Source organism: Tupaia chinensis, unplaced genomic scaffold (assembly GCF_000334495.1).
Source record: "Tupaia chinensis unplaced genomic scaffold, TupChi_1.0 Scaffold000638_1, whole genome shotgun sequence".
Classification (NCBI taxonomy): Eukaryota; Metazoa; Chordata; class Mammalia; order Scandentia; family Tupaiidae; genus Tupaia; species Tupaia belangeri.
Window position 1 is genome coordinate 3,085,157 of NW_006160159.1, and position 19,038 is coordinate 3,104,194.

At 36.5% G+C, this 19,038-nt stretch overlaps 1 protein-coding gene across 1 annotated transcript in view; it reads right to left on the minus strand.

The window, feature by feature from the left end:
• ARHGAP15 (Rho GTPase activating protein 15) overlaps nucleotides 1-19,038 on the minus strand; it is a 721,214-nt gene that overhangs the window by 147,854 nt on the left and 554,322 nt on the right. The window contains 1 exon segment of the mRNA XM_006159626.3: nucleotides 1-83. This exon segment is cut by the window's left edge and continues 21 nt beyond it. Coding sequence (XP_006159688.1) covers nucleotides 1-83 — 83 coding nt within the window.

A 19,038-nucleotide genomic window follows, 5' to 3' on the forward strand; every position in this document is an offset into this window, starting at 1 on the left:
CAGCTCCCGGAAAAACATCTTCAGTGCTCCGGTGACAACGTGGATGTCCTCCCACTGGCTGTCGTCCAAATTCAGCTTCTCTTCTGGGAAAACACGAGGAGAAATGGAACAACTGGTTTTAATGAAACAATTACAAGACACTAATTATTATGTTAATGTTTGCCTACTATCATCAGCAACCGTTAACAGCCTTCTGCACCTAGAGGTTTGGTGCTGTGCATGTTTCTTTTTTTTTTTTCCCCCTTCCTTTTTTTCCGTAGGAAGGAAACATTTTCAATGGAATACCATCTGTAGGAATGCAGCTAACAAAAAAACAAGAGACACAAAGAGACAGTGCCATTGACACAGTATGTCAGATACATTTATTCCCATAATGCATCAGTATGAAAATTAGCATCACAGCCCAACATGATTCAAAGCTATTTGGTTTTGAGGCCGAGGGGCTAAGAGTTGCCAATGATGGCCGACTCAAGGGACCGGCCTAAAGGCCTTGCTGAGCCAACAGGAGACATATGCTAAACATGGCAATAGAAAATGAGTTATTGCTTTACATGTGTTAGCCTTGCTATGTACAAGGGAATAATGGGTAACACTTTTTTCCCTTTTTTTGCCTGAATATAAAGTCAGCAAGGAATAGAATACTGAGTGAGAAAGGATATTAATTCCTTCTTACTGCTTCAAAATATCTTTTTTTAGGTTTTCATCTCAGTGAGGAAAATGTGCCCAGCAACAATATTAGACAGACCCCTGTTGGCCTACGTAGGCTATGCAAAGCTGTCAAAAATGATAATACACTGAAGACAAACCGCAAGTGCTTCCCAACTCTTTTTAGAAACAACAGAAATGTTTGCCTGAGAAGCCTGAGTGACTTGAGACACTGAGATAATGAACAAAGTAAATGCCAAAATGAAGGTTTTAGTGGAAATAAAGTGTGCTGAGCAGTATCTTCCTCTTTTCTGTCCTCCATATGAAAGCAAAGAATCATTCTCACCCAGTAAATGGGTCTAGCAGTGTCTGGACATGACATCTTCATATATACTTAAGAACAGGCAAGGCACAGAGACATCACTGTTGATCCATAGGCTTTGCCTTTCCAAATGTGCAGCATGGAAAAGGTTTGGAATTCTGGGCTTAATGAAAACTAAAGCTAATCATTTCAGGCTACCTGGGGGTTAACTAAAAAGCCAAGAATCCTGGCAAGAGCTTAATAGGTATTTGGCTAACTGGAAATTGGGCTTTTTTTTTTTTTTTTAAACTGATGTCTTGGGCTCACATTCACATGCTCCCTTGGTATCAGTTTTAGGAATGCGGATGAATATTTTTCCACCAAAAAAATGTAGGAGAAGCTGAGAATTGTCACTGTAGGAAATCTCTGCATGAACTGTTTTGCTAAGTGTTCATATCCTTTTAAAATATTAGAGCAAATCTTTATCAAATTCCTTTTCTAACAAGATTATATCTCCAGACCTATAAGTGACTTCCCTGCTCCATAGTATACTTGCAAAGAGAAGGAATGAAGGTGGTTCTGTTTATTTCAGATGGGCTATTTTCTTCTTTCATTTGAGTCTTCATTCCTTCCTCAATCATAATACAATAATATAATCCACCAAAAAATCAGCAGAGGAGACTCTCTCTCTGCTCTGAATCACTTTTGATTGATCGTATTTCAACAATTAGTCTTTTATTTGGCTACACACTATTGAAATAGGCCGACAGCATCTTAGCAGGCCAGCTTTAAACAGTCAACTGTTAACAATAGCATCAAAAAGGGAGACCTGATGGGGTTTACTGTCACTTTAAAGAACGGGGTTTTCACATTGTTGAAATCTGTCAGATATTTTGAAATGTCCCTCTCACTATGGTGCCACACCCCCTGCGTGCCCTTATAATAAAATTGGTTTTACTCCTGATTAAATCATTTTCTCCCTACCCACTACCATACTTCTCATAATGGACCTGTGCGCTCTACAGCTGGTGTTCTTCCCATGGTACCAATTCTTACTTTATCTTTTAAGCACTTTGCTGCTAAGATCTCATGCAGAGTGCTTATGTTTTGTTAAGAGCTTCATTCTTAGAGAAATAGCTTAACACATGTTCTAAAAATGTTGTACAACTTATTGCTTAAAACACATTTAGAAAATGTATAAGTACTGTAGCTTTGGCACTGAACTTTAACTGGAAACCTAAACACACACATACACCACACACACACACACATCTTGACCAAAAATGTATACTAAAAGGTCCAACGTAGAATGCAATTTTGGTACATAGGTTCAAGATAGCTTGAATAAGAAAACACAATAAAAAAAATAACAAATTGTTTTACCAAAGGAAAATACTATTGGTATTAGTCATTTCCACATAATTACTAATTCAAATGATTGTGAAACTGGAATATTTGAATGTATATAAAAGAAAATTTACCAATCTACAAATACCATTTGATTATGTTTTCTTCTCAGTATTATATAATATTAATATCAACTCATGCCACTTAAACCAACACTCCTACTAAAGATTCCTATGTGATATCATTTAAAGAAAAATAAAATACTGTATTACTAGTTCATAGCCTTCCAACAGGTAGCTTAAATAAACAATATAGTAAGTCCTGAGAAAGATTTTTTTATATGTAATTTAACACATAATTTTTATACCAAGTTTTTAATTTATTTTAATTATAATAAATTTCTTTTAGATTTTTGCAATAGGGCACATGAGCCTTCCAGAGAAAGACGGAGAGAGGGAAAGTGAGAAATCACCCTCCAGGGAAGATGACCATGTTGTAATTCCTTTTTCATTTTCTTTTTAGGACTTTGGACATGCACACACACACACTCTGGTGTGATTTTCAAGCTGCTGGGTATGGAACTCAAACTGTGGTCAGTCATGTGGAAATCTAGTGCCTTAACCACCACACCACCTGCTGGCTCCTACCAAGTTTTTAAATAAAAACTGAGGGTGTCAAAGCATATTTTTCAAGGCTACTGTGGTTTATTTAAACATATAGTATATGTCTGCGTAATACTCCTCATTGCGCCAATCAGGCTTTAGGGGGAATTAACCATAACCCTATTCAGGTGTTCACAGAAGTCATTACAAAAACATCTGCATTGTTTGATAAGCGTTTTCTAAGTAGACTGCTGGCAGTGACAATGTCTCATGCTATTGCCTCCTCCAATAGAGCAGTGTTTTTCACAGTGACAGACAATTTTTTTCTTTTTTTTTTGGAGAGTTTTTCACTATAGGGCACGTGCACTCGCTAGACAGACAGAGAGAGACATAGAGACAAAAAGCGAGAAATCACCCCCCCAGGGGGGATGGTCACGCCGCAATCCCTTCTCCTCCTTTCTCCTCTCAGGATCTTGGGCGTGCACGCACACGCGCCCGGTGTGAGTTTTAAGCCACTGGGTGGAACTGCGGACGACTCCAGCGACATAGCCATTACACTAACTGCTGGTTCCCCACAGTGACAGACTATTAACATGGGAGCTATACATGTCTTTACTGTGGAGGGGGTGGGGGTATCCTAAACATTTAGATACTGCTAAACATTTTAGGATGTTTAGCAGTATCTTTGGCTTCAACCCACTAGATGCCAGTAGTATTCCCCATACAATGATTATGATAAAACATGTCTCTAGTCATTGCTGAATTGCTCCCACTGTTACAAAATTAGTCCATTTGAGAACCATGAGAACCACTATAACATAGTTTGCAAGAGTTTATAGAAGTTACTTAATAAATTTTGACTTATGAAGCTTACTAGGGAACTAGAAAATTTGATATGCACATACTAAGATTTCCTTAAATGAGCTTAAAAGTTGGTCATTATTATTGATAAAATCAAAACCTCTTATAGAACAAAATGTACGTGACTTCATTCAGGGCACTTTGCAACAAAAACAGTAACTCACAATTATTTCATCCTTACACTCTACCAGGAATGATGCTATGCACTTTACACACATTGTCTAATTTTTTTGAGTAAGGTAATAAGGTAAGGACTACTCTCATCATATCTATTTTACACGTAAAGAAACTGAAGCACAGGTAAATTAAGTAAATGTCCCTTATCTAACAAGATATAAAACCAGGACAGAGTCAGTAGTCTCCACCACTATGTTCAAGCTCCAATGTTCAGACATAATCCTGGCTGACGGAAACAGAGAGGGAAAAGTAAATAAACTTTAATTGCAAGTGGCTGTAGATTGACTAAAACTTCAAAGGTAGTGATTTTTACATTTTACCCTTAAATGTCTTACTTGAGGCTCTGCTTTTACCTGTAAACTGACTCCAGTGTTTAGTAATTACTACTTTATAAAAAGCTATAGAGGGCACAGATTCTTATCTTAAATAGATACAAAACAAATTGGTAATAAAATAAGACTGCATTAGAAAAGGGACAGGGTTAGAACAAATTATTCTGTGTGATGGGGTGAAGAGGAAATATGATACAATGGAAAAGAGATTGTACAAAATGCCCATCCCAGGCTTGAATTTACCACTTATTCATTGTATACTTATTTATTCATTTGCCAAATGAGACAGAAGAAGAGTTGTTGGCATAAAAGATTACAGAAAATATAGCTAAATGTATTCAAATGAGACTGTTTTGAGATGACTCTTTTTAAGGGTCTTTAGTACATTTTATTTAAACAAAAACTTTTCTATATCAAGTAAATAAAAATATTTGGAAATATATATTTACATATATATATATATTTGAAAAAATTTGACTAAACTACTAAGAACAATTTTTCTTAATAAAGAAAACTAAGGTATGGGACCAGCAGTTAGTGTAATGGCTATGTCACTGGACTCCCACGTAGTCGACTGCGGTTCAAGTCCTGGACCCGACGGCTTAAACTCACACCAGGCGTGTGTGCGTGCGTGCCCAAGATCCCGAGAGGAGAAGGGAGGAGAAGGGATTGCGGCATGACCATCCCCCCTGGGGGGTGATTTCTCGCTTTCTGTCTCTCTGTCTCTCTCTGTCTTTCTGGCGAGTGCACGCGCCCTATAGCAAAAACCTCTCAAAAAAAAAAAAAAAAAAAAGAAAAAGAAAACTGAGGTCAACTGCAGTGGTGCAGATCATAGGGCACCATGAAGATCCTGGGGCCATATGGGAAGGTCCCAAGTTCAGATGATAGGTCTTGATCCTCAGGCAACTTGAACACACTGGACACATTCATGATACTGGTTAGCTGGAAGGCTGAGGGAGTGGAGTGGGGTCAAGGTATTAGAAGGTCTCGTTAAGGGTACCTCTCTATCTCCCATTCTCTTTCTCAGTCTCTTTCATAAAAGAAAGAAAACTTAGAAGATACAAAAGAAAACTGAAAGATGAAACTCTGATAGCTACAGTAGATCAATGATCATTTTCAAGGAGAAAAATGAATATGTAAATATTACTAACAGTATGATGGCCATTTTGTCTTATATTCTATTATTAATGCTCTATAGACTGGTATAACCAGAAGTTGAAATATCAGGTCCAATTTGAACTAGACTCAAGTCTGCTTTTACCTAGTGCTGGTTGAAATGTGGCTGCAGATACCTTGAATTATCCAGAATAGAGCAACAGCACAAGAGTAAAGAGGTAATTCTTTGTGTATTGAAAGACAAGTGCTTCTTTCTCTCTCTGTCTCTTTCTCTCTCTTCCTCTTTCTCTCTCTCTCTCTCTCTCTCTAATCTTGTAATGTTTTCCATGGGACTTTTAAAGTCTCTTTCCAACTTTTTTTTTTTTTTAACTGAGGCAATGAAAAGAGAAGAAAAGACACCCCAATTCTCCCAGGATCTGGAGAGAATAGCTCTGCTTTCAGAAATACAGCAACAAGAACTATAATGCTGTGAAACTCTCATAAAGGATGTGGTATCTGCTTCTAGCACAGATGACTATTTGGAACCCTTATCTGAAAGGCCTGCTGGGTACATGAAAGTCACATCATGAATGAAAGGGATGCCAGGGGGACCATCGATCCAAAAAATAATAATATGTTTGGCCGTAAAATCAAACTGGAAGATTAGATATTGAAGTGGATAAAATGACATGGTTTATCTATAAGGATATAGCTGATTTTTGGTTTAGTGTTTAAAGGAGTAGATCAAAAAGAAGTTGGTTGAATCATTTGAATAGCTCAACCTTTCCTGTTGTGCTGGCTCCTTAAAGTGACAGTTCAATCTGATTTCTGGTGGATTACAAAGATTCCGAATTCTCAAATGTGGTGTTGTAAACCTGTGCCAAAAGCCCCATCTTTCTGTGCTGCTCAAACTAAAGCCCCTTCCTATAACACCATGGCTGTAACACGAGACTTCATTGAGAACATTATCTTAGAAAACTAGACCAGTTGGCCAGCTAATTTGTTTGTTCACTTAATTTTTATTAAACAAACATAGATTGAATGGAGACTACATACCAGGCACTGCGCTATGTGCTTTTTAAAGCAACAGCTGTCGAGGCTGCTTTATATTCCTCAAAGGAGAGGGTTTTACCAGGTGCTCAGAAATATTACTAAAGTGAATATAGCTAAAGTTGTAGACATTTTAAAACTTACTATGTCCTCCAGAATAATACTGTATTGACCTTGAAGATGAGTAGGGACAAACTCATAGAACAAACATCACTCTCAAAATAGGCATGGTGCTTTCTGGGGAGAGGGGGCTAAATTTTGCCACCCCTCTGCCATACTACCCAAATTCAAATGCCAAAGTATTAATCGCTAGTGCCTTGGAATGTGATAGAATTTAGTGATGGAGCCTCTAAAGAAATTGTTCAAGTAAAACAGGGTCATAGGGGCCCCCATCCAATACAACTGGTGTCCTTCTAGTAAGAGATTAGGAGACACTGAGGGAAGACCACGTGAAGACATTGGAGGAAATGGGTCATCTACAAGCCAGGTAGAGAGGCATTCGAAGAAATCAAACTGCTGGCTGATTGAAGCTTTCTCGCTTCTAGAACTGTGAGGAATTAAAGTTTCTTGTTTAAGTCCTCAGTCTTTGGTACTTTATTGTGGCAACCCATAGAAACTAATACAATGCCCAAAGGTTTAGGACAGAGGAAGATGATGACATGTTCCAGGATCATTCTGAACATTTCCTCAATACAAGGTCTGTGTCATGTTTGTGAAATACAGTCCAGAACAGAAACAGGGGTTTGGTAATTCTAGCTGAATAAAAATAATTATCCATCTTCAGTGGCAAGATTCAAAGCTGGAATTAGTTGAAAAATTGCTCATCTCTTCAAGCTTAAGCTAACTATTTCAACTGCTTTACTGTGTAAATGTTCAGGATACTCTTCTACTGTGGTCTCTAGATACACAATAAAATTGTAACTGCCATTTTCTTACGTATTCTTTTTTCCAAATACTATTTCTAATGTAAAAACATTACATTGTTGCTATAGTCTGAAACTAAAAGTACTAGACAACATTTAAAACATTCTAAGAGGACTGCCAGTGGTGTGGTGGCTAAGGGGGCTCGATCCCACATGGCCAACTGTGCAGTTCAAGTTCTGAACTTGGGAGCTTGAGAAACACTGGGCATGTGTGTGTGCATGCCGAGAATCATGAAAGAAATGAGAAGTGGAGGATAAGAAATTGTTTCATGAATATCCCTCTTAGGGATTGCTTTCCCACTTCCTTTATTTCTCTTTGGTGAGCACATGTGCTCTCAGGAAAGAAAAAAAAGAAAAAAAGAAAGTTGTCAGAAAACACCCACGGCAAGCCAAATCAATTGTAGATGGCCATGGTATTTATGAAGGAAGAAGGAGAAAACTGTTTTTGAATTTGAATATTTGGCCTACAAAATCAAATATATTCACCCCTCACAACTTACCACAGTAACTCCCAGGAAGTTATTAGGAGTCTTGTGTTTGAAAATGGTTACTTTAAGAGGAGAGTTGAGACCTATGCACAGAATGAGTAGTTCTACAAAATCCAATTTTGTGTGGCCTGCCTGATGAAAGAAAGAGGGAGGAAGCAAGGAAATAACAAAGTTTCTCAGAATTAAAATTTAAAAACTTAATTATAAAAATAAGGAAAAATACGGTTTATGTCTTAATATCTGATGGGATATTTTGGCATGCTGTGTTGGCTTGCTTTCTACATATTCATTATATGCATGTTATCTTTGGAAATCATTTGGGAAGTCCAAAACGTGAAAATGGTGCCACAAGTTAATATGAGATATCTTCAGTTACTCTCTTCACAGGAGATGGGGCAGTCATCTCCTACATCCAGTACAGGAAGTGGATCGGGGTTGAGAAAGTCTATTTTTACTTCTCCTCAGATTTCATTTGAATGTAAATAATAACATAATAAATAGGTACAACTGCAACTTGTGAAGCAAGCACCACAGATGGAAAGTATAACAAATGTGCCATTGCTTTCTGCATTTTTAATTTATAATGGCATAACATAAAACATTTTCTCATCATCATAACTCCATGCATAATGCTACCTTATAAAACGATGTTACTGACATTTTGCTTTTCTCCAGGCTTCCAGATATTTTGTCTAGGCTTCTGAAAAGACTCAATTCTGTTCAGATTCGAACAACGACAAAAATGATCTGACTTTTTTCTAAAGTTAGTATCATTAAAAAAAAAAATGACATATCTCATGGTACGAATATATTCTTCTGCATTTCCTCTCTTAGAGCTTCCAACACTGCTTTTATTTCCATTCAGTCAAAGGGTTTTTGTACTCTACAGACACTATACACAATGGTTCGTTTTATTAGACTGTTTCTTCCAAACAGACTCTGAATTTGCTTGAATTCCATGGATGATTTCATACATCTTCTAAAGGGTAGAGAATCCATAGAGTTAAATTTCAACAAAGCCATTTTGTAAGTTTGTTTTGTATTGGCTCTAAATTCCAATGCCATTGGTATTTGTTCCTTCCAAATTATATTACACTTGTAATTACAAGCAGAGTCAGATCAAAGCATATGTCACAATGATATCTAGGAAGTAAATAGAACTATGCCCTATATGTGTTCAGATAGTGGTAATAGGTCTATTGTAAGTATCTACACATAACTAGAGATCACTTAACATTGTGATTTCTCTTGTCATATAAGAAGTCCTAGTTTTGTGTGAGAGTTAAGTGAGGTAATATATGAAATAAGATCTAGCAGAGGCTTATATCACTATTAGGAAGCTTACAGGAACATTATATTCTTTGACAGTCAGATTAAAGCAATAGTTTCTAGAATCAAATATAACTTCTGCATTTTCATTATTATTCTACTATATTGTTGATATTTGGAGGGTGAGAAATGATAACATTGCATAGTAAGACTTTTTACTAGCATAGATGCCTTTAGTTTGTAAGTATTTCTTCAGAAAAGTAGAAGTAAAGGTAAACAAAATTGGTAGATTAAAACATTGCCATTCTAATTTATTAAAATCATTTTATCCAGATAAGATATTTGTTGGTTGTCAATTAAAGATAACCAAAATAAGGAGAACATTTCTAGCAATTATTGAGCATTTTAAATTATCCTGATTAGTTTTGTTAGAGTAGTTAGCTCAATTTTCTATTTCACTCATAAGAATGGCAAGATGTCTACAAAGGTATACAAAATTAGTTGGGAGACCCATAAGCTTTATAACTACTTGCATAAGGTTAAGTAGTATATCTAGTTTCTGTGCATTAGCTTCTGTTTTAAACCCCAGAATAACATTATCATCTTACTCCACATTTACATAACTTTCCAGGTCCAAAATAGTGATATAGATTCTTTAATGGATGTAGGTATTATTAATAACTGCTTATTTTGTTTGTCATAAATGAAAAGTTTTAGAGGGTCCACTGCAGTGCACAGCTCCACAATGCTGGATCCACATGGGAGACTGGTTTGATTCCCAGGCCAACCTGATCCTGCCAAGTGTGTGGGAGCACGTCCATGACCCTGGCAGCAGGGAAGCCTGTGTGTGTGTTGGGGGGGGAGGTAGAGATTATGGTGGGACTTTGCTGAAAGAGCTTCTCTGTGTCTCACAGAAAAAGAAAGAAAGACACTTAAAATTTTTTTTAGTGTTTTGCTTTTCCAGTCTCAAAAGGTAGTCTTGTCTATCTGACACCACCTACCTGTGAATAATTCTAGCTTTCAAAGATATGGAGCATAAAATAACTTTGTACTACCTTCCATGATAACTTTGGGAAATCACAATTTATATAAATAATTAATAATCTGAATATTTTATTGCAAAACATTTATAAAAACTAATTGGTTAGAATAGTCAAAATACTTGATAACATATTTGAAAAATATAATCTTTAAATATAAAATACGTGGTGTTCACTATTATTTTGAATTTTTATTTATTTTATTTTGCAGCAGGTCGTGTATTTAAACAATCTAAATTTCAAATATATAAGAGCATACTGTAAAACTCTGTCCGTTCACGTCTACAGAAAAAAAACAAATAAAATTATCTTATGCATCTTTCAGAGACATTTTCTATTCTCAAACAATACCCTCTGCCACCAGAGTCCTTTAAAAACACACAAAGAAAATACAGTCTATACGTTATTTTGCATCTTGATTCTTTTCACTTGACAATATATTTTGGAGATCATTTAAAATCAGGACATAAAGTAATTCTTTTTTAAAAAATTTACAATTACACACTTAACATTATAGATGTAAAATAGTTTATGTAAGCTGTCTTCAACTGTTGAATATTTGGCATTATGTAGTGTGAATAATCTTGTAATTTTATATCTGTATTAGTATATACCCGTACAAGTAGAACAAATTCCTAGATCTGGAATTTTGGGCCAAAGTTTTTGTGTGTACTTACAATTTTGATAGACATTGCCAAATTGCTCTCATAGCTATTGCACCAAGTTATGCTGCCATCACAATATTTGAGAGTTTATGGCTTATCGGAGATATATACTTGTTACTGTCTGCAGTTCTTCTCAGATGCTCAGAGATAAATTGTACTTTTGAATGTATAATTGAAAAAATACAGAGCAAAAAGTATAATAAGGAGAGATACAGAGATTTTGATTGAAAATACAATTTTCATTAAACACAAGAAGAGACTCACGAAAGACTGAAGTTCTGATGAAATGAAAAATTTGATATTCAATTTACAAGTTAGTAGACAATTGATAATAAATATATAACAGTGATAACTACAAATAATAGAACAAACTCTAATAATAATTGTTTACAGTTTCATATCATAAGAAACTAAACAGAACAAATTAAAGATAAAAAGTGAGTATGTGGAAAATGAAATGAATTAGTAGAATTTCACCACTATGTGTCAATGTCAGTACTATAGTTAATAGTACAAAGTCAAGCAAATAAAGTATCAGTAAAATTAATCAATGTATTCATTTATTGAAACAATTTATGAACACTTATTAGGTGTTGGACATTGTGCTAAGTGTAAGGAGTATATGTAAGAGGACAACTAAAAGGACATGGAGATTGAAAGATGTCTAAGAAGTGTTACAGGGGCCATCAGATGGCACAGAGGTTGTGGTGCTAGACTCTTAACGTGGATGACTGCAGTTTGAGTCTTGGATCCAACAGCTTGAAACTCATGCCAGGCCTATGTACATTTATGCCCAAAAGTCTGAGAGGAGAATGGAGGAGAAGAGATTGTGGTGTGGCCGACCCTCTTGGGGGATGATTTCTCACTTTCTCTCTGTATCTCTGGTGAGCACATGCACCCTATCTCAAAAAATGTCTCTCTAAAAAATGTAAATAAATGATAAAAAAAGTAATAAATATAAACTCTTTACATCATTAGAATTCTTAACTCTCTTTAATACTATTATTAGGATGGAACTGTCTCTTTGTATTGCATCATTAATACAAAACATGCTCAATTAGTTGCTTAATAAGTACTTTTTTTTTTTTTTTTAAGTTTTTGCCTTATGGTGCATGTGTTCTCCAGAGACAGAGGGTCATGGAGGAAGGGAAAGTGAGAAATCACTCCCTGGGGGTGATGGCCACACTGCAATCTCTTCTACTTTCTCCTCTCAGAATTTTGGGCATGCATGTCCAAGTGCCCAGCATGAGTTTCAAGCCTCAGGGTCTAGGACTCAAACTGCAGTTGGCCATGTAGCAGTCCAGCACCACAACTACTATACCACCTGCTGGCCTGTGTAAGTACTTTTAAAATAAAGATCATGATCATCATGATAAGTAAATCAAAGTCTAAGGGCTATCTAGTGCTCTTTTAGAAAGATAGGAAGACATCATTTGCTATGGTCTCAAATCCTGTTGGTATTAAGACATACTGAGAAGTAGCTCAGTAATTTTGAGCCATTTGATCCTCTGCTCCCCTTGGCTCTGACGTTCGTGTGCACTCCAATATCACAATGTGCATGATGAGGTTAGCCTGTACATCTCTGCTCAAATTCCAATGTTGTTACCTAATCTTGAGTCTCTCCTTTACTGGGTTTTATTTCAGATGTTGTTTACTGTTTTATATCCTGGTCTGATAATTCCATCACTGCTGGGGCAAGTCCATTTAATTTAACTGTAATGATTTAACTAAAGGGTCTTGCTTGTATCTTTCCCTCAGACATTTGTTCTTATTCATCTTTGTATCTTCACTTCTTAGCCTAGTGCCTGATGCCTTCCCTTTTACCAGTAATGAATATATATGCATCGCCCATCAGATTTTTTTTTTTTTTTGGAGAGGTTTTCACTATAGGGCGTGTGCGCTCGCCAGACAGACAAAGAAAGACAGAGAGACAGAAAGCGAGAAATCACTCCCCCTCCCAGGGGGGATGGCCACGCCACAATCCCTTCTCCTCCATTCTCCTCTCGGGATCTTGGGCACGCACGCACATGCGCCCGGCGTGAGTTTAAGCCTCTGGGTCCGTGACGCAAACTGTGGTCAACTACATGGGAGTCCAGCAACATAGCCATTACACTAACTGCTGGTCCTGCTCATTAGATTTTAACCTCCTTTGATAGTAGAGGCTGTTTCATAAAATAATACCAATGATGATGATGATAAATATAAGTATGCACATATACAACATTATTTTTGTGTTCCTTTTGTTCATCTTTCCCTTTCAAAATACTTGATCAATACTGAAGGCATAAATAGGTTATTCGTTTACTTATTCAGTCATTTATCAAATATTTATTGAACTCAAATTTTGTGCTAGGCATTTTTATTATTCCTAGGGTAAGACAAAAAAGATTAAAAGCAGCTTCTATGGGCATAGCTTCTATGTCCAAAGATTCAGCAGTATGTGGGAAGTTCAGATAAATGGGAAAAAATGATAAGAAAGCATGATAAATGTTCTATAACACTGTATAGATGGTTACGGGAACATAAAAGGTCAGCCTCCAGCCTCATCTGGATGATGCTCAGAGAAGTCATCCTGGAGGAGTGTCGCAACATAATTATCTGAAATGATGAGCCAGGAGATGGAAGAAAGGGGTGCCAGACTCAAAAAGAGGGGGCAAAGAGGTATATAAAGAACAATTTGAGTAGAATTAACAATCACGCCAAGGACTGAAGAGCATGATGCATTTGGGAAGCCACAAGTGTTAGACAGCAAAGAAGTGTAGGTTCCATATCTCAGGGCACTGAGGGTAAGGATAGAAAGGAAGGCAGAAGGGAGAGCAAGAGGGTCTTTACCCTGAAATAGTCTGAATGACTGTCAGCAGGGAGGTGACTGTTCAGAAGGTGCTCTGGCAGTAATGTATTGTGTGGGCCCAGGGAGGGTATGGAAGAGGGGTGTGATGTACAGAGACACAATAAGCGAGGTGATCTATTGAGAGTCTCTGATGTGTTAAAATAATGCACATTCACTATGAAAAAAGTTACTTTAAAGGAAATAAAAAATTAAGAGAGAAACACTCAGGTACATTTATAAAATTATTACGTAGAGGAGAAAGAAGTCTAGAACACTGATGGTTAAGCATGTATTAAGGATTAAAGTTTAGAGACCGATTATTGTGTGTTGCTTGTTTTATAAGTTCAGGGAACTCGAAATATTCCATTTTGCTCAAGTTTATAAAGACCTGCTGGTAGTTTGAAGTGAGAATCCATTTGGATTATCTGAGCAGAGATAAGACTTCAATGGTGTTTTAGTATCATGCACTACTTTACTGACTCTACAAAAGGGAATTACAATTAATTGGATTAGGTTGGTCCACATGCTGATTGTAAGAAAAGAAAGTATAAAAGTGTAACTATTGCTAACAGGTCATATCTTTCATCAACCATGGGATTTGCCTTTTTACTTACCAATAAGATTAATTTCTTCTTTACAATCTTCCAATTTGAAGTCATTTTAATTATAGAGTTTAGAAAATTCAAAGGAAAAGGCAAACCTACTTTTAATGTATTATTAATAATTGACCTCATTTTTATCCATCTTTAAGATGAGAGAAAAAGAAATGGATGGCTTGTTTATTGTTTAGAAGATATTTACTTAAGATCCCTTTGCAATAGTTTCTCAATCTCAATTTAATTAAAGCACTTTCTTACTGGGTTTTTAGAAAGTGCTAGGCCTAGGGCTGCATTTCTGAGAATTTACAAAAAATGGAGGTCTCTGCTTTCTACAAATTTATCATTTAGGAAAAGAATTAGGTTTCAAACATTAAACATCATTGTGTGGCTAAGGGGAGCATTTTATTAAAGGTATAAGCTACTAGCAAACAGAATAAGAGTTGAGCATTTCTGAGGCCCTGTTCTAAGTATTCACATGTATTATATCAATTCATTTTATCCTCACATAAGTATAGCTGTAGGTACTGTTATTAGTTCAGTTTTACTGATGGGAAATGAAGGTCTAGACATTAAGCAACTTGTCCAAGTTCACTCAGGCGTTAGTGGAAGAACCCAGGCAATCTAGTGCCACCTAAAACTTTCATGGCTCTGCTAGTACCAAGTGTGGAATGGTTTGTTCTGACTGGGGTGACACATGACACTCCCCCTAGGAGATGCCAGTAAGGAGTGCATAAGGTTTTGATGGGTGAGAGAGGATGTTCTAGGTTAGTGCTTTTCAAATGTGGTCCTAGTACAAGCCTTATGGGGATCACTCAAGACATTGTTTGAAATGCAAATGATCAGGTCCTAACTTGGACCTCCTGGATCAGAATCTGCTGGAGTGCAGCTTCAGTCTGTGATTTCTTAAGCCCTTCAGGTAATAATGATAAATGTTCAAGTATGAGTGTTTTAGCAGAGACAGGAAATAGATTCAACTTTGATTACGGTCAAGAAGCTTCATTAGTGGTAGTGCAGAGGAGGGTTTTGAGTCAGGAAAAGCCTTAAGTACTGTACTAAGAGAAGAAGTGTTCTTCTTTAGATGTGAGAGAACCATCAAAAGTTTGAGTGGGGAAATAATGCCACTCAGACCATATTTGGTAGAGAGATTTCTGCTGGAAATAAAATGATGCATTTGAGAGGTGAGAATGTAGGAAATGTGACTAATTAACTAACAAATAACTGAAAACTCAGCTAGGAAGCTATGGCAAAGTCCAGCAAGACATCACAATGACCAGAACTAAGTAGTATTTATAAAAGTGTAAATAACAGGCTGAGTATATAAAGCCCTAACTTTAATGAAAGGGGTGATAAACGAAAGAGAGCACATAAAATTCTATTGTGTGTAGCCCAAAGGATGTTGAAGTGCTGATGTAGTCATTTTATAAAGGATACTCGAGAAAGAACAACTAGAAGTTTGAATTTATTCAATTTGTTTTGGATAAGAAGATAGCAGGGGTAATGAGTTCAATTTGGGGATGCTCTTGACACTTTCATGTGGTGATGTCCAATAGATACTTGAAATTTTGAGTTTGAAATTTAGTAAAGTGATCACAGAATGGATACATAAGTTTGAGAATTATCAGCCAGAAAGTAAAAATTATATAACAACAATAATAATAATGATAAAAACAGCTTAATAATTTTGCCAACTACAGCAAAAAAATCTAACTTTGACTCTGTCAAGTTCCACCTACAAATGCTTGGCATTTTATATACACGATCTTATTTAACTTTCATAGTATCCACCAAGTCAGGTAGTTGTTATGCACACACCATCAGAGAAACCAAATAACTTGCTTAACTCATAGAGGAAGTTAGTGTCCCAGCTAATCCACTTTATCTGTCTCACTCTCAAATTAAATCCAGAAAGGAGGGAAATGGTCATATAGAAATGTAGAAGAAAAGAAGAAAAATAGGTTCATTCAAATTCATGTCCTAAAAGTGAGAACTGGATTCATTTATATCGACTTTGTAAATACACAATTCCAGACTATGATACCAAAATAAATAAACAAATAAATAAAAAGCCTAACAAACAGCATGGATTCCTCCATTAATTTATTTCCAGTGGTGAGCACCTAAAAACTTCAGTTTGTTTGACAAAGATAAATTTCATTACAACTTGTTTCTACTGGTGTAGCATCAGGCTAAGGTATACTGAACAAGTCATCCTTAGAGATTTAGGTCATCTGTGTGAAGAAGACAGCCCACTGCTATCCCAGGCTCTTTGTTGTATTGTTAATTAATAATGATTACTATGGTGTAAATGTTATGGTACAAAACATACCTAAAGTTGAGAGGAATAGAATACATGGATTGATTGGTGTTTTCTGGGCTCAATGGTTGTGTCTCAATAAGCAAGTTAATAGTTTACCATCAAAATGGAAATTTAGTCTCCTACAAAGAACCCACCAGACTTAACAACTCTCTGCCTTAGTCCAAAATGTTCAGGAAGGCACTAATAAACTAAGAATTTATTTAAAGGCAAAAAAATAATCTTAGGAACACTTTATTTTAATTCTCTGAAAATCTAGCTTAAGAGATCAGCAGTTAGTGTAATGGCTATGTTGCTGGACTCCCATGTTGCCAACCGTGGTTCGAGTCCCGGACCCAGTGGCTTACACTCATGTCGGGTGCATGTGCGTGTGTGCCCAAGATCCCGAGAGGAGAAAGGAGGAGAAGGGATTGCAGCATGGCCATCCCTCCTGGGGATTGATTTCTCGCTTTCTGTCTCTCTGTCTCTCTCTGTCTTTCTGGCCAGTGCACGTGCCCTATAGCAAAAATCCTCTCAAAAAAAAAAAAATCTAGGTTACATTTCCTTTAAAGTGGTAAAGCAGTCAAACATTAATTTCAATGTGTGATAAGGCAATTGAATGAAACTCCACAGAACAATCATTTACAAACTGTATTTATGAATTGCACATACCTTTGTTATATATTTAAAGACTACGTTGTCTAATTCCATTATTTAAAGCCTCTACTTAATGGCTGCAAACTGCCATTTAATCTTAAATTCAAATTCTACTATCTGCTACCGTTAAATTGGTGTACTTGATATTTCTAAACAAAAATAGTCCTTAATAACTTAGGTTGGTTCTCGTTCATTCTTAATCTAAACTCTCACATGCACCCACCTTCTTTACCCCATCCTTCCAATTCTTTAAAGGAGCTTTCACATCCCAGGAATCCTGCCTAGAGTCATCTACTTTTCCTTGATCTCACTTTCCTTTGAATGCCAGCATTTATTGCCTATGGCACTAATTTGGGGCTTAAGCATTAACAATCACAGCATTCTTGCATTGTTTCCTTCTGCCTTCTGCTCTCCTGCAGATACTTCCCATTGTCCTTTTGGGAAGGGGGTATTGGTGATGTTGTACTCCCAAGTCAGAGCCTGGGTACTAAAGACGATAGTGAAGAAGGGAGAATGGATGTGGGGAAGGGAGACAAACAGAAATTACAAGCCTATCGCATCCATATTCTATCAGTTCTAACCCAGAATTCCGATTGTACAGAGAATTAATTCAGAATCCTAAAACAGAGTAATTTGGTTTTGAATTTTGTAGAAACTTTCTAGGTAGGTATGAGAAGGACAAAAATCTTTTGTGCCCTATAGGCAAAAATCCTCCCAAAAAAAAAAAAATCTAGGTTACATTTCCTTTAAAGTGGTAAAGCAGTCAAACATTAATTTCAATGTGTGATAAGGCAATTGAATGAAACTCCACAGAACAATCATTTACAAACTGTATTTATGAATTGCACATACCTTTGTTATATATTTAAAGACTACGTTGTCTAATTCCATTATTTAAAGCCTCTACTTAATGGCTGCAAACTGCCATTTAATCTTAAATTCAAATTCTACTATCTGCTACCGTTAAATTGGTGTACTTGATATTTCTAAACAAAAATAGTCCTTAATAACTTAGGTTGGTTCTCGTTCATTCTTAATCTAAACTCTCACATGCACCCACCTTCTTTACCCCATCCTTCCAATTCTTTAAAGGAGCTTTCACATCCCAGGAATCCTGCCTAGAGTCATCTACTTTTCCTTGATCTCACTTTCCTTTGAATGCCAGCATTTATTGCCTATGGCACTAATTTGGGGCTTAAGCATTAACAATCACAGCATTCTTGCATTGTTTCCTTCTGCCTTCTGCTCTCCTGCAGATACTTCCCATTGTCCTTTTGGGAAGGGGGTATTGGTGATGTTGTACTCCCAAGTCAGAGCCTGGGTACTAAAGACGATAGTGAAGAAGGGAGAATGGATGTGGGGAAGGGAGACAAACAGAAATTACAAGCCTATCGCATCCATATTCTATCAGTTCTAACCCAGAATTCCGATTGTACAGAGAATTAATTCAGAATCCTAAAACAGAGTAATTTGGTTTTGAATTTTGTAGAAACTTTCTAGGTAGGTATGAGAAGGACAAAAATCTTTTGTGTAAGGCCATCCCTAACATCCTTAATCCCATAAAGAAACACATGTACATGCATTTATTTCGATGTGTAATTATTGACATAAACACAGCTGCTCTCTATGTTAAAGGAACATTAAACGCACAAAAGCATGGAAATTCCTACTTAGAGTGCCTACTCCATTCTTAACATGCCTCGTTGTGCCCAGATGCTGCCTGTATTTTCGTACCGTTTGAAAGGTTGATGCACAAAAGCAAAAAGGTGGTAGAAAAATGAACTGACGGGAGGTGCAAGCCAGTGGAGTTGTCCGAGTCTTAAATTCTATGATGTTCTAATCTCCAAAATCCCTAGGCCTGACA